This window comes from Stenella coeruleoalba, assembly GCF_951394435.1.
Source record: "Stenella coeruleoalba genome assembly, chromosome: 18".
Lineage (NCBI taxonomy): Eukaryota > Metazoa > Chordata > Mammalia > Artiodactyla > Delphinidae > Stenella > Stenella coeruleoalba.
The window spans coordinates 17,899,232-17,914,274 of NC_137164.1; the positions used below are offsets into that span (position 1 = coordinate 17,899,232).

Genomic DNA, 15,043 nt, shown 5'->3' on the forward strand with positions numbered 1-15,043 from the left:
TCAAGTGTTGACAAGGAAGAAGAGAAGCAAACTCCAAAATAGTGGAAGTCAAACTTGGTACGATCCCTTTGGAGAGCAATCTGGCACATTTAGTGAGGTGCAAAATGTTCCCTTCCTGTGTCCAGCAGTTCTAAGTGCCCTAGACCAGAGAAATTCTCCCGTGAATTAGGAGACCTATACAAGGATATTTATGACAGCTGGTCAGTAACATAAAAAACTGGAAAACCATAAATGGTCATTCACAGAATACTTTAATGGTGATTATAGTCATAAAATGGAATAATATAACATTTAAAATGAAAGATTAGAACTACATTTATCAACATGGATATATATCAATAATCTACAGAATCTGATAGAAATTCTATAAAGTCCAAGAACATGTAAAACAATATATTTGTTTATAAATACTTAAACGTGGTGGGAGCATAAAATTAAAAACACAAGATAATAAGAAACACCGAATTTGTGATGGCAATTACCTCTGGGGAGGGGTGGAGAGAAGGGAACAGAGAGAAGAGAGAGTCCTTAACTATCTATGTTTTTTTTTTTCTTAAAAAAAAAATCAAGCTGAGGCAAGTATCATATACTATCATGATTTTATAAATCTGGGTGAAGTGTCTATGGGTATCTGTTATATTTGAAATAATTAAAGTATCTTTAAAGGAACTTCATCATAATTCTTTGTGTGTTTGATCAGTTATAAATAAAACTGAAAGTAATCATAAGGTGTTAAGATCTGAAACTTTAAAAAGGGAAAAATATGCTCCCCAAATCCCCACTTAAAATCCCTGGTGGCGCAGTGGTTGAGAGTCTGCCTGCCGATGCAGGGGACACGGGTTCGAGCCCTGGTCTGGGAGGATCCCACATGCTGCAGAGCAACTGGGCCCGTGAGCCACAACTACTGAGCCTGTGCATCTGGAGCCTGTGCTCCACAACAAGAGAGGCTGCAATAGTGAGGAGCCCACGCACCGCGATGAAGAGTGGCCCCCGCTCGCCGCAACTAGAGAAAACCCTCACACAGAAACGAAGACCCAACACAGCCAAAAAATAAAGAAAGAAATAAAGAAGCTTTCATTAAAAAAAAAGCCCAAGCCATGGGCAGCCAACGTGTTACTCTTTGTTGTATCCAGAGTACATTTATCTATTTTGGTATGTCCTTCCCTAAAAGGACTCATGTGTTTTCAAGTAACTTACCAAACAGTTTTCATGAGCAGCTATATTCTCTGACTGTGCAAAGTACAGGACACTACACTCGAGGTCTTTGGGGCAAAGTGCGCATATCCTTTTTTGCAACCTTTCTGCAACCTGAAAGACACCTATAAAGTAACATCCCTGATGAGAAATGGAAAAGTGGAATTTCTTGGTGTCTGCAACTCCTCCACCCATCTTAAAGTAGAGGGCAGGGAACTTGTTTTATGAGAGAGTCTCAACTCCCAGGGAGAAAAAAAATTGGGACCCAAGCAGAAAAGTAACTTTGTATTTTCTTAATGGCTTAATGAAAGAAAAGAAAAAAATGTTTCATTTAAAATGTCTAAACATGAGGAAAACCTTTACTTAAGAAACATAAGCAGGAATTTAAATACAAAGCTCTCAAAGCATTGCCTTGCCCATAGTAAGCTCTCAATAATGATTACTGACATTATAAATCAACAAGAAAACAATGGTGTATTCAAGAAATAATGCTCTGATTAACTACCTGTAAAAAATAATTTAGATCCCTATATCATACTATATTCAAAAATAAATTTGGGAAAATAAATAAATAAATTTGGGGTGAATTAAAGAAGTAAATGAGCAATATACTTTAAATGTGCTGTAATCTAGCATTATAATAAATTAGGAGAGAAAGATACACGAAGGCAGGAGTTTTTTTTTTTTAAGAGCGGAATAAAGAAAGGAAAGAAGTTTAAGAGAAGGAGAGCTAGGAAGAACAGGGAAGAGACAGGGGGAAAAAAGCCAGCTGTTCCCAATATCCACTGGGTGCATGGGTGAGAGGCAATCTTCTCTAACCTATTAGTTTGCTATTAATTTGGCCACAAGCATCCATTTAACATTTCTTTGCCTTTTCCAATGCTCATCCTGTTATTCATTTAGTTTTCTGTGGCAGAAAGCACTTTCAATTTTACCTTCAAATTTTAGTTTTGAAACAAAAATTCATTTAACCATTTAATGGCGAAAGGTTTAAATTTAAATGAGGTTAACCGCTTAAGCGCTTCCTAAAAGTCCTTTTTGTTACTTAAAAGTGTAAGGTCTCTTGATGTCTCTCTTAAACTACATCTTGCATCTCACAATGTCAGAAGACCTCACTTTGGAGCTAGCATTTCTTTCACATTCAGATGAGTTTCTTCCTTAATTAACGTCTGTCTCCTGGATTTGGGTCCTGCTTATTAGTAGGGCTACAAATTAGTAGTCCTCTTGCTCCACATCAACCAAGAAAAAGGGGGGAGACTGAGACAAAACTCCTCAGATGAAATGAAATGGGAGAACTGCTGCTTTTCATTCATCTCAAACCACCACCGAGTTGGGAGCTCCTCTTGTACGAGAGTCACCGCGCTGAGAGCTCTAGACCAGCGCTGTCCGCAGAAACATAGTGTGAGCCACAGGTGCAGATAAAGAATTTCTAGGAGCCTCATTTAAAACAGTCAAAGGAAATGGGTGAAGTTAATTTTAATATGCTTTATTCAACTAAACATATCCAAAATACTACCCTCTCAACATTTAATTAAGGAAACAATTAATTCATTCTTTTGTACTGAGTCTTTGAAGCCCAGTGTATTTTGTGCTTACAGCACCTCTCGACTGGACGAGCCACATTTTCAATGCTCAAGAGCCATATGTGGAGAGTGGCTACTGTACGGAAGGGCACAGCAGAGCATATAAAAAAAACATGAGACAGAACTGTTGCCTGCAAGAAGCTTACAAAATAAACAAGGAGACCAAATAGTATTCTGGAAAATAACAGAATACGTGGCACAAGTAACTGCTGAGTAGGAAATACAATATACGCTATGGACAGAGGAGGAAGTGCTCCTTGTGGGACGGAGTTCTGTCAAGGACACTTCCTTGAGCTGGTACAACCTTGAGATGGAGAGGAAGCGGGGTCGGGGTGGGAGGGACATTGCAGACAGAAGCAGAGATATATAAGAGACCAAGAGGTCTGACTGGGAGACAGAAAACCAGCCAGGCTGAAGAGGAGAGTTCATGCAAAGGAAGCTGGAAAAGAATTTGAGAAACAGATGGTGAAAGGCTGCCAGGAAGGATTTTTTGAGCAGGGGGATAACATGATGAAAGAGTTGTTTTAAGCTCCATTTCAACATGGAGAGAAATACGGTGCACCTGGATAGGAAGGCTGGACATTATAATGCTGTCAACTCTATCTCAGATAAGTGCGGACAAAAAAATGTTGCCCGACAACAAGCCATCAGCCACTGCAGCAAACCCTGTCCCCCCAACAATGTGTGTCCTGAGGGGAATTCAGGATCGAGAAAAAACAGGATACTGGCCCTAGACAGTTACCACACATTTCTAAGGAATAATTTCAACGAGCCCAGACTCTTGCATCTTCCCATACTTAGAAAAGCACTAAAATCATTAACTTAAGAGGTCTGTTTTTTGTTATTAGCAGTAATTGTTTGATGTCTAACTACATGTTTGTTTTCAGCAAAAACTCCTATATATCCTGGCTCATTCCTTACCTCTTCCGATCAGTTCCTCAGAGCGGAGAGCCTGTCTCCCAGGCCACAGTCTTCAGTAAGCTCCCCAAATAAAACATCTCGCAATTTTTAGGTTGTGTTTTTCTTCAGTCAACATAAGTTTTAGATTTAATGCCATTTCAACTTAAATCCCAAGAAGGTTATTTTAAAGAACTTGAAAAAAAATATTATTTGGAAGAACAAATGAGCAAGGGCAGTAAAGAACACTTTCAAAAAAAAAATGAAAGGGTGTCTACCTGATTTAAAAACATACTATAAAGGTACAGCTGGGACAGAAGGTTAGATGACCATGTCAAAAGAAAGAACACAAAGTGCAGAGAGAAGTGGATCATAATCTCTAATTATGAATTTAAGTTACCATAAGGTGGCATTTGCATTTCTTCTCTGGCACTGATGTCCTTAGCCCATTTTTCTATTGGTTTATTCACTACTTCCTTACTGATTTATAAGAGCTTGTAGTGTATCCAGGATACTCACTCTTTGTTAGTCAAATATGTGGCCTTTTAACTTTGTTTATAATGTTCTCTGATATACAGAATGTTTAAAGGTTTTGTTTGATGAAATTATATCAATCCTTTATCACTTCTCACTCTTGGGTAGGGGGAACATAACTTAGAAGACACCTCTTCTTTTCCTCTAGAATTTTATTTCTTACATTATAATATTAACGTGGAATTTATTTTATTGTAAAGTATGAGATGGAGATCTAACTTATATTCATAATGGCTAGCCACTAATTTAAAATCTTTTTTCATATATTTAATTATTACATATATTTAGATTTGTTCTACATACTTCTATTTGTTCCACTGATCTGTCACTTCCCCCACCAATACAACACTTTACAATTTTCAATGTTTTAGAATATATTTTAATATTTGACCACACAAAGCCTCCATCCTAGGATGAAAATGGGAAAAAAAATCCCCAAATTTTATTCACCTTGGGCCCAAAATCTACTTCGACTAAATACCGTGCTCTTATTTAAAAGAACACTCAAACTGGACATTAAAATTTGTAAAGCATAGGCTAAAAAAAGTTTCAGGCAGTTAAATTACTAGTGCTAAAATTCCCTAATAAAAAAATATGATAATGTTTGATAGGCTATGCAGCACTCCTTGTGTAAGAGCTAGGTATTTTTGCCTTGTCACCCTTTCCTGTGCAGAGCTGCACCTGCAGACCGGTGAACTGCATTGGGCTGAGCTATCAGGCCGCTGATACCTGAGTGTGGTCCCCTGTGCTTGCTCTGGGGACTCTGCCTGTCTGAGCTACACTCCCAAGTCTGCAGGGTCTTGGCACTTGGGAACACAGAGGTGGTGGCAACGTTGCTGTCCTCTGATCTGGAGTTTCCAGTGCTGATGGACAGAAACGCAAGGTGGACACACAGGCTCCACCTAAGAGTTTTTTCCTGCTAAAACACCCCCTCATCACAATTTCCTAAAAGAGCTTGGCTATTTTAACTTGTTTATTCTTCTAGACTGGGGGATCACAGAACTCTCTGTAGTTGGGAGAGTAACATTATAGGCTTTTACACAGACAGGCATCCCTCACATCTGATCGTTTGCTACACATTATCTGAAACTCATGGACCAAATACATTTGGATAACTTGATATTCCTCACTATCTGAACTCAGGAACTGTATAGATTCAGACAGTGAGGGACAGGTGTATCATGGGGGCTGGGAAGAGTCCATTGGTCTCCATCAGTAGTTGAGACCAAGAACAATGAAGATATGTAGGTCTCCCCAAGGTCTTTCTACTGGGTCTAGCAGGCCTAAGGACTCACAGAGACTGACTCAACGAGAATTCTCAAAAATGAAACTGGTAACCAGGAAAGGTTCTATAGAATGAAGACGAAGAAAAATTATAAGCCAAGAATACGTGAACTACAACTAACTCAAACCAACAGTGGCAGTCTCGCCAGCAATCTCCAGGCTCAGCTCCACCTGAGAAGGGATTATTAAGGCCACAGCCTCTGCAGGGGTGTCTTCCCAATGCTTCTCTTCCAAGAGACGGTCTTAAAGCTCACCAGACAAGGGCAATCCACCCAGAGGATTGAATCTGGGGTAGTCGGATAGGATGGCCAAGGAACATGTTCCACCACTAAAGAAATGAGTGAAACTGATAGAATGAGATTCACTAACCCTATACTTCCATTTACAATCCCCTTCCAATAGGGTATGGTCTATGCTCTGGACTGGCAACCAATTTATGGTGCTGGCTTGGAAATTCTTTCCTCTTTTCTCCTTTGATCAATAGTTTTCATTGCAGTTTACTATTTTAGTTCTGCCACTGTATATCAGATGTGTAGACGTTATTACTGAGTCCAGTGACTGCATACCTGAACTGACCAAAACAGAAGGGGAGTAGATATTACCTAGAGGCTTGGTAATGGACTTGGAAAATGAATGGCTTTATCACATTGTCTCTGGATGGTGTGACTGGACATAACTTTTGGAGAAGTTTGGCAGGAAGTATATTTGGGATAGCCAGAAGGCATTACTGGGGACAGCTTCAGAATGTGAAAAGAGGAATAAGGATGTCTGTGTTGTAAGGGAGGGGTGGCAGGCAGCCAGGGAATAGGATGTTCAGTGGACTTCCTTAGGGTATCCATTTGACTCACAATCATACACAGGGATAAGCCCCAGCAGGTATGTTTATACTACGTGACTCTCTTTCCCTAGGCACAGCTGACAGTCCCAGAGGACCAACCTGCCCATCTCCCACATATACAGAATTCAGAATAGAAGATTTTAGTTCAGATTGGGCTGGTTTCTTGAAGATGTAAAAACTGAGAAGCTGTGAGGGTAGCCATCTTCTATCCCATTATCAGGAAAACTGGACCAAAGAAAGAGAACAAAGCAGATATTCTGAGTGCTGTCAAAGTTTATGAGAGCTTCTCAGGCCCTATTTCCTGGCTCTTTCTGATAAATGCTATAGCATCCATGTTCCTGGGGTCTGTGAGTGTGGTCTCCCTGCTTTCCAGAACAAACATCCCTTTTGCTTAAATGACATCAAGTTGATTTTGTACTATTTGTAGCCAACAAGTCCTAATTAACACAGGAAGTACCATGACCTGATCTGTGTGTAGGCACGTGTGAACGTATGTGCGTGCGCACATGTGCACTTGAGAGTGAGTTTCAGCAGCAGCGTGGACAGTGGACTGCCCTGCCTTCACTGTTTTCTACCTGGTTCATTCTGATAATCTCATTTCCCTCCTTCTGCTTTCCCTGTCATGACACCACTTCATTCTTCACGTTGCTGCCAGAGTGATCTATCTAAAATGTACATTTGCCCATGTTTCTCTCCTGCTTAAAAACCCTTCTCTATCACCTAAAGATCAGAAGCCAAGCTCTTTAGTGCTACATACAACCCCGTTCATTCCTTCAACATATACTTAATGTAGAGTTTTAGGCACTAGAAATAAAGCAGGGAATAAGATGTGAATTTCAACTCTCATGGAACTTACATTTTAGTAGTACAGAGACATCAAACAAGTATTATTTCAGGATGTGGTTAAGTGCTATGAAGAAAGAGCAGGGGAAGGAGGTAGAGATTAATGAGGGTGGGGGAGGGCTCTTCTAAACAGGATGGGCAGGCAAGGCTGTGGAGGGTACATTTGAGCAGGTATTTGAATATGGTGGGGGGCTTAGAGGACTCACAGTGCAGTGAGGGGTAGCAGAGTCATCAAGATGGGTAGGGGCTGGATCAGATCAGGACATGGGGTACACTGTAGCCACAGTAAGATTATTCTGAAAGTAATGAGAGACTATTGGAGGGCTTTGAGTAGGAGAATCACACTTACTTTTTGTTTTTTAAAGATCATTTTGGCTACTGTGCAGGCTTGTCTGTATGAGAGGCTGGAGTGGAAGCCAGGGGACCAATAGTCTAGGCCTGAGATGATGGTGGCTTGGATGGCAGTGATGGAAGCGGTGAGAAGAGGCCAGGCTTGAGATATATTCTGAAGAAAGAACTGACTGGTCTGACTAATGCATTAGTTGGGAGGTAAGGAGGAAAGAGAGGCACCAAGAGTGGCACTGGGGTTTTGGTCTGAGCAACCAGGTGAATGGAATGGGGAAGGCTGGTAGTGGCTGAGCAGGTTTGGAGTGTGTGGGTGTGTGCAGGCAAACAGGAGTCTTCTTTGGGACATATTCAGTTTGAGATCGTTCCTGGCATTAATGAAGTTGGTTACACAAGTCTGGAGTTTGGGGAAAAGGTCAGGATGTAACCTCACCTCCGGTAACTCCTCATCTTCCATTCTGTATACACACTAGCTAAATGAAATAGTCAACTGCTTGGCTTGTGGTTGCCACATCTGATGTTTTATGGCTGGTGCCTTTTTTCGAGTCTTCACCTCTTTCTGGACCACCTTTTCAAGCTTTGTATCTCTGGGTGACTCTTTCTCTTTAAAACTAAGGATGTTCCTTGAACACCAGGCTGAGTTGGAGGAGCTCCTCATTTGTGATTCTGTGGTTCTTAGCAGGTCACACAGGAGTTGCCTATTAGACTCTCTAGGGCAAGGTCTGCCTAACTCGTCTCTGCATCCCCGGCACCTGGTGCTGAGCCTGCACAGGGTAAGCGCTCTACATCTGCTGAAACGCAGGGAAGGAGCCCAGCCAGAAGGCTGTTGCCTCACTTAATGGGGAGGGCCACAGACTTGAACTACTCATGGAAAGGAGGGGATGGTTCCAAAACGTTACATTCTCTGTGGAAACTTCTCAAACTGCTTCCTGAGGCCTAGCTGACCACTTCTCTTCAAGAGGGGTCCCCCTCCAGCCTTCCTCCCTAGAGCATTTCTCCGACTGCATTGTTTTAGGGGTGGGTGAAACCGCGCTGGGAGAGTAAACTCCCAGGCATTTCCTTCGGTTTTCCTTGCTGGCTGTATTCCTAGAGTTGTAGGACTGTAGCAATGGGCTGTTCCATTAGCAGTGGGTGAGGTAAACGGTAAATAAACGGTAAACGGAAGGCAAACCCTCTCCTTACGAGAGGCCCTGGGCAGCGGTCTGGGAGCAGGGCCGCCGGCGGTGGACGCCCAGAGGCCGAGGGGCTGCTGAGCCAAGACCTCAGCGCTGTCTCGGGAGGCGGGTTCGCGGGCCCCCAAGCGGCGGCGGCCGAGGGGCTGCTGAGCCAAGACCTCAGCGCTGTCTCGGGAAGCGGGTTCGCGGGCCCCCAGGCGGCGGCGGCGACCAGAGAGCTGCCCTGGGCCCCGACTGCCCCTGCCGCCCCCCGCCCCCCGAGCAGTACTCACCGGTTGGGTGGGGGACCCCGTCCCGCCCAGCCCGGGCCTCGGACCAGCTGGCGCCGCAGCTCGACTCGGGCTCGGGAGGTCCCGCCGGCTCCATATCTGCGCACTGCGCCCGCGCAGCCGGAAGTCCGTTTCGGCGAAATCATGATGATTGATCTCCCCTACCCGCGGGAAAAGTCCCGAGCAGGAAGAGACCCGTCGGCTTTGTAGATGCAGTTCTCAAACAGAAATTCGCAACTTCTCCAGATCTGAGTCTGAATTTGAATTGCTTTTTTTTAAAAAAAAAAATCATGCCAGGAGCTCCCCACCCTGCGCCCACTTAAGCGATAGTCGGAGTAAAGGTGGCCGAAGCCCCTGGACTCAGCTGGAGAAATGATTGTTCTTCTGAGGGTTTATCCATTATTTTCTAAAAACTGTATCACACCAAGTCTGGCCTAAACAGGTCTATCATAAACGGACGCAGAATTAACTGACAGTAATTCCAGTTGCAGTCGCAAGCCTTTATTTAGCACCCATTGGGTACACAGCACCATACAAGACAAGGTTTTTGGTGCATGGAATACACATGTTGAGAACACAAACGCATAGAATTAAATTACAGTTAAAAAATAAGTTGCTCTGTAAAAGCAGCATGTAATAGCTGGTGGTTTGCTGAGGAACTAATCAAAGGAAAACTCCTGGAGGTCTTGCTTTTTGAGCAGATTTTAAAGAGAGGAAAGGAGGCAAACTGGGGACAGAAAAGAGAACAATATTAAAAAGGATAACTTGGATAGTCTTGACAAACACAAATGGATTACAGAAGCAAGAGTGTGGAGATGCAAAACGGGAGAAAAGAGCACGCTCTGGCAGCAAAGTTTTTTTTTCTTTCAAGCAGTAAGATGGAAGAGTACACCTTGCCAGGCCAGAAAGAAAGTCCTAAAGAGACTGGATAAGAAACTGAAGAGCTCAGCTAGGTCAGGTGAAGCAGTTGAAGAGCCCCTTACCCCGCTCTCAGTTTATAATCTCAGCTTTTCAGTGTTCCACTCTTAAGAATGAGCAGACTTAACACACATATATGGAATCTAAAAAAAAATGATTCTGAAGAACCTAGGGGCAGGACAGGAATAAAGATGCTGTCCTCTATGCAGACATGGAGAATGGACTTGAGGACACAGGGAGGGGAAGGGTAAGCTGGGACGAAGTGAGAGTAGCATGAACATACATACACTACCAAATGTAAAACAGATAACTAGTGCGAAGCAGCCGCATAGCACAGGGAGAGATCAGCTCGGTGCTTTGCGTCCACCTAGAGTGGTGGGATAGGGAGGGTGGGAGGGAGACACAAGAGGGAGGAGATATGGGGATGTATGTATATGTATAGCTGATTCACTTTGTTATACAGCAGAAATTAACACACCATTGTAAAGCAATTATACTCCAATAAAGATGTTAAAAAAAATCCCTTATTTAAAAAAAAAAAAAAGAAAGAGCAGACTGCCAAGATCTAACTAACTAACTGAGGAAAGCCTAAAACATGAACGACAAAGACCAAAGGACACATACAGGGAAAACACAGAAACAAACCTTGCAGGTCACAGAATATTCAGGAAAAAGATAATATAGATATGAATGCCTGTATGTATGTTACACTATATAAATAGTATTTTCAAAGAGATAAGATACTGCAACCATGAACCAAAAATAGGATATTGAAGAAAAAAAACATTCAGAGAAGAGAGCTCTAGAAATTTAAAATGAGACCAAAAAAAAAAAACCTAACCAGAACAAAACAAAACCCAATCCCCACCCCGCAAAAACCCCCCAAACAAAAACCCAACACAATAGGCAAATTGTAAGATTAAGTTGAGGAAATCTCCCAGAAAGTAGAGCAAGAAGACAAAGCTGGAAATTAAGAGAAAAGATAAGAAAATGAGAGAACCAATCCTGGAGGTCTAATGTCTAGATAAATAGGAAGAGACAACAGATAACAGACAACAGAACTATTTCATTAAAGAAATATAGTTCAAGAAAATTTCTCTGAAGAACAAAGTTTTCAGATTGAAAGATCCCTCCCACCAAGCACCTGGTATGAGGTATGAAAACTAACTCTTACTGGGAACAGAACATTGGGACAAAGAGAATGCTATAAGCTTGAAAAAAACTGGCCACGTATACAAAAGATAAAGAACGGCTTTATCTGACTTCCAACAGTCACCCTGAAGGCCAGAGGTGAGAACATTTTCAGACTTCAAAGCAGCAACACTGGAATGTAGCAGATGTGTTCAAAATTGGGTATGGAAGCTACTCACGAACTGAGTACCCATACCCTGCCAAAATAGCAATCAAATGTAAGGGTAAAATAACATGTTCAAACATACAAGGGCTCAAAATATTCACCTCTCATTTCTCCCTTTCAAAAGCTACTGGAGGATGTGCTTCACCAATATGTGGGAGTAAATCCAGGAAAGGGGAAATAACGGGATTTAACTGGCAACAGACCTGACATAGGGAAGACAAAGGGAATCTCTAGGATGCTGACGGAAGATGACAGCTGTGAACCAGTACAGAATGAAGCAGATCAAGAAGTTGATTTCTGCACAAAAACATTTTCCATACTTATCAAGTGTCTTCACTTTATTTTAGTGCATTGCCTAAAATTCCTGCATCTTTACTGTGAATAAATGGACTTCTCAACTTTCCTCATCTGTCTACAGGCTGTTTGGGTTATAATATTTTGCTCCCTTTCCTAGCTCTTTGGTTTCCCACTCTCTAAACCAATTTCAAGTTAAATTTTTATTTAGTTCAATATTTTAAAGAAATTAATCGGGTCCAAACTTAGAAGAGATTTTTGTTTGAAAGGTAACCAAACTAAACCCAGAATCAAGATCAAAAAAAAAAAAAAGAAAAAAACCCCTCAAAAACCAGAACTACTTTTAATTACTCCTTTTTGAGCTAGTATTCCCATCCTGGTTCCTAGTGGGAAGTTCCTGGCAGCCAAATGTATATCTTTGTTATAGATAAAATTAGTTTTAACTCTTGGAGATTCTCATCCTCTTTCCACTAGACAATCATGGTCAGGTAACCTAGAGCAAAGTAACTTTCTCTAGGAAAATAATTTGCACATCATGCCTAGGAGAGTCCAAGGGTCTGTTTCAGACTTTGCAGTTCAGTAGAATTGTTTTGTTAAGTGAAATTCTTGCCCAGCACAATCTCTTCTGGCTTAAATAAGCCATGTCTGACTATTTTCTAAGTTTCCTTTTCATAAGGCTCTATCCAGAACAAAAATATTCTAATTCCTCCAAGTTTCTACTCCCTCCTTTCCTGTCCGTGTTTATGTGGAAGGAGTGAAGAGAATCTGTGGAAAAGAAATTGAATCGCAAAGAGTGTGCCAAAACCTTCCCCACAGGAGAGCTTCTACCCCTTCTCATTCAAACGGACTGATGGGACACTTTCACTGAGCCAGATACAGCTTCTCCAACTAGCACTAAAATACTTGGAAGTAATATGCATGAAGTGAATTTCGACAGATGCTTCAGGCTCTGTTGCCCACCTTATGGTTCACAATGGTAAATTATTTGCCAGGAATTAAACATAAATAAATTTTGTAGGTAAAGATGTGAGCTTTGGCCCTTTGGGGCCATGAAAGTCAAAGATAATTCCAAAAGCAATAAGAAGTGCTGAAATCAACTGTGACATTTGTCTTTCTTAATATATAATTTACAAATAAGTTACAAATTATATAGCAGTATTTCATATAAAATATACACTTCCATCCTACTCATGTACAGTTGAACAGCAGTAAGAATAAAGAGATACCCTATGCATATGAAAATGTCCTTATTTTGTTCCTAGTGTTTCTAAGTAATGCAAATGGACCCCCCAACAAGGGTAAACTGAGAGGAATTCTCTTGATGGATCATAACCTAAATTAATGCCACTGACCACTGGGGTTTCTTTTGCATGACTCTAATTTCAGCTTGATAAGCTAATTTCATGAACAGGCACTAGCTACAGATTTATAATATTTTTTTCCTACACTTATTAAACCCACATTGGCAGAATATTTCTTTTTCAGGCATAGTCCCAGCTTCATAACCATAATCCCACGTTAGTTCTGTTCTTGCTTTCACATACCTAGAAAGTAGAAATTTTAAAAATAATCATAAATTACCCTGAATAACTACCAAATGAACCAAGTTTGATTATATCAATTTTCATATTAACATCATTAACCATCCTCAAAAATATGGTTTTCTCTCTCTCTCCAACAACAACCAATTAGGAATGCTCTTTTATTAAGAATAATCACTTAAGTTTTATTTCAAATCTACTAAAATCATAAGTAAGAAGAAACTTGTCAATATCCACAAGGAAGGAAGTGTGTTTTGCAAACAGTGGAACCCAGTAATGTGATGAGGCATGTGGTGTGGTAGTTGGGGGCAGTTTGGACTCAAAGATGTAGCATTCTGCATCATTTATCCTCTGAACTGAACTGGCTGAGGCCTGCCATCCTTAGCCTTTTCAGGCATTAACTCTAAGAGGAAATAAGAATGAAAATTTCAGCTATTTAAAATTTTATTGACCACAAACAGTTTGGGATAACTGAATATTCTAGGGTGCCAGATATGTGGGGCTATAGCATATATCTTCTCTTAATATTTTTCTATTGTTATTTTTAAAGTCACAATTTCAAAATGAAATCATATAAAAAAAATTTTCAAACCTGTTGGTGAAGAACGCCACCAATGGAAAATTTCTGTCATGTGTTTCTACAAAAACATTCTGTACCAAAAGATTTGGGCAACAACTATGCTGTTAAAAAAAATAAACACAGAGGTTACACATAGCATCAAGTTTGATACCTTGTTCTTTGCAGCATTAGAATACCATTCTGTTTCCAACACATCTAACTTATTTTTGTTTATATCTTTTTTTTCCTGACTAGTATATAGAATATCATAGCTCATTACAATTTTGTTGATGGTAGGAATCCATTCAGAAAAGCCCTGTTTTGACACTCTTACATCTTTCCAGTAGAAAGGCAAAATGGTGCAAACCCCTATAGAAGATAATCTGTCAGTATTTATCGCTATTATAGATGCATATCTTTTGATTCAGCAATCCAGTATCTGGAAATGTATCCGACAGATATATCTGCACATGTATCCATGTGTAAGATTATTCACTGAACATTGTTTTTAACAGTAGAAGTTTGGAAACAATCCAAATATCTATCTAAAGAGGATTGGTTACATGAACTTTAGGATATCCACACATTGGAATTCTATGCAGCTATTAATATAAACAAAAAGAACGAGGAGCTCTGTGTACTGATTAGAAAGATCTCCAGGGCACGTTGCTAATTAAAAAAAAACAAGGTGTAGGATAGTAAATATAATATGCTATCCTTTATGTAATGGGTAGGAATAAGAACATATATTTATATTTACTTGTATTTGCATAAAGAAACTATAAGAATACACAAAAAAGTAGTAAAAATGATTTAACTATAGAGGGTGGAGTGGGGGCCGGGTGAATGTGGGCACAGTACATTTTTTTTAAACAAAACAAAAAGTTTAATATGAAGAATGTATATGACCTGAGTTTTACAACACAGTCAAACAGACCTGTTGGAAAGGGTACCTGTATACGTAACTGATTTCTCTGCTGAACATGACCTTCTCCTTTCTCCAAGGCTTCTAACATGATGATACTATTTCCTCCTATTACCACCATTCCAATATTGTTCTGTTGCCCACTAGCTGCCACCTCTACACATTCATCTATCACCAGATTCATAAAGGGATCAAATCCCAGCAATTTTCCTCAGACATATTTGCCACCATTAAATTTCAATGATAACTTCCTGTCCACACAGTTTTTTCAATTTGGGCCTGGTAAGCTTTACTCATGGTGCCTACTTGGCAGGGTCAGAGCTACCTTGATACAGAATTCTGTTTGGCTGTATGTATGTATGTAGGTATTCTCTAAGGCTTTTTATTTTATTTAAACTTTGAAATCTTGTGAATGTATTATCTAAGTAGAAAATTAAATTTAAAAAGAAAGAAAAGCCCGTTTTTTTCCTCCTATAAAGAAGGGATG

The 15,043-nt window shown here is 40.5% G+C and overlaps 1 protein-coding gene across 5 annotated transcripts in view; it reads right to left on the minus strand.

The window, feature by feature from the left end:
- Positions 1–15,043, minus strand: part of LOC307176897 (histone-lysine N-methyltransferase SETDB2-like) — an 81,052-nt gene that overhangs the window by 23,538 nt on the left and 42,471 nt on the right. For 3 of the 5 annotated variants that reach the window (XM_079903413.1, XM_079903412.1, XM_079903411.1), the window contains 2 exons: positions 13,665–13,753; positions 9,467–13,075 (listed from right to left, as the gene is read on the minus strand). In XM_079903413.1, the coding sequence (XP_079759539.1) occupies positions 12,958–13,075; positions 13,665–13,753 (207 nt within the window). In that variant the 3' untranslated portion in view covers positions 9,467–12,957. Of the gene's footprint in view, positions 1–1,197; positions 1,320–9,466; positions 13,076–13,664; positions 13,754–15,043 lie in introns of those variants that run through there. The other 2 variants (XM_079903414.1, XM_079903415.1) reach the window with 2 other exon arrangements.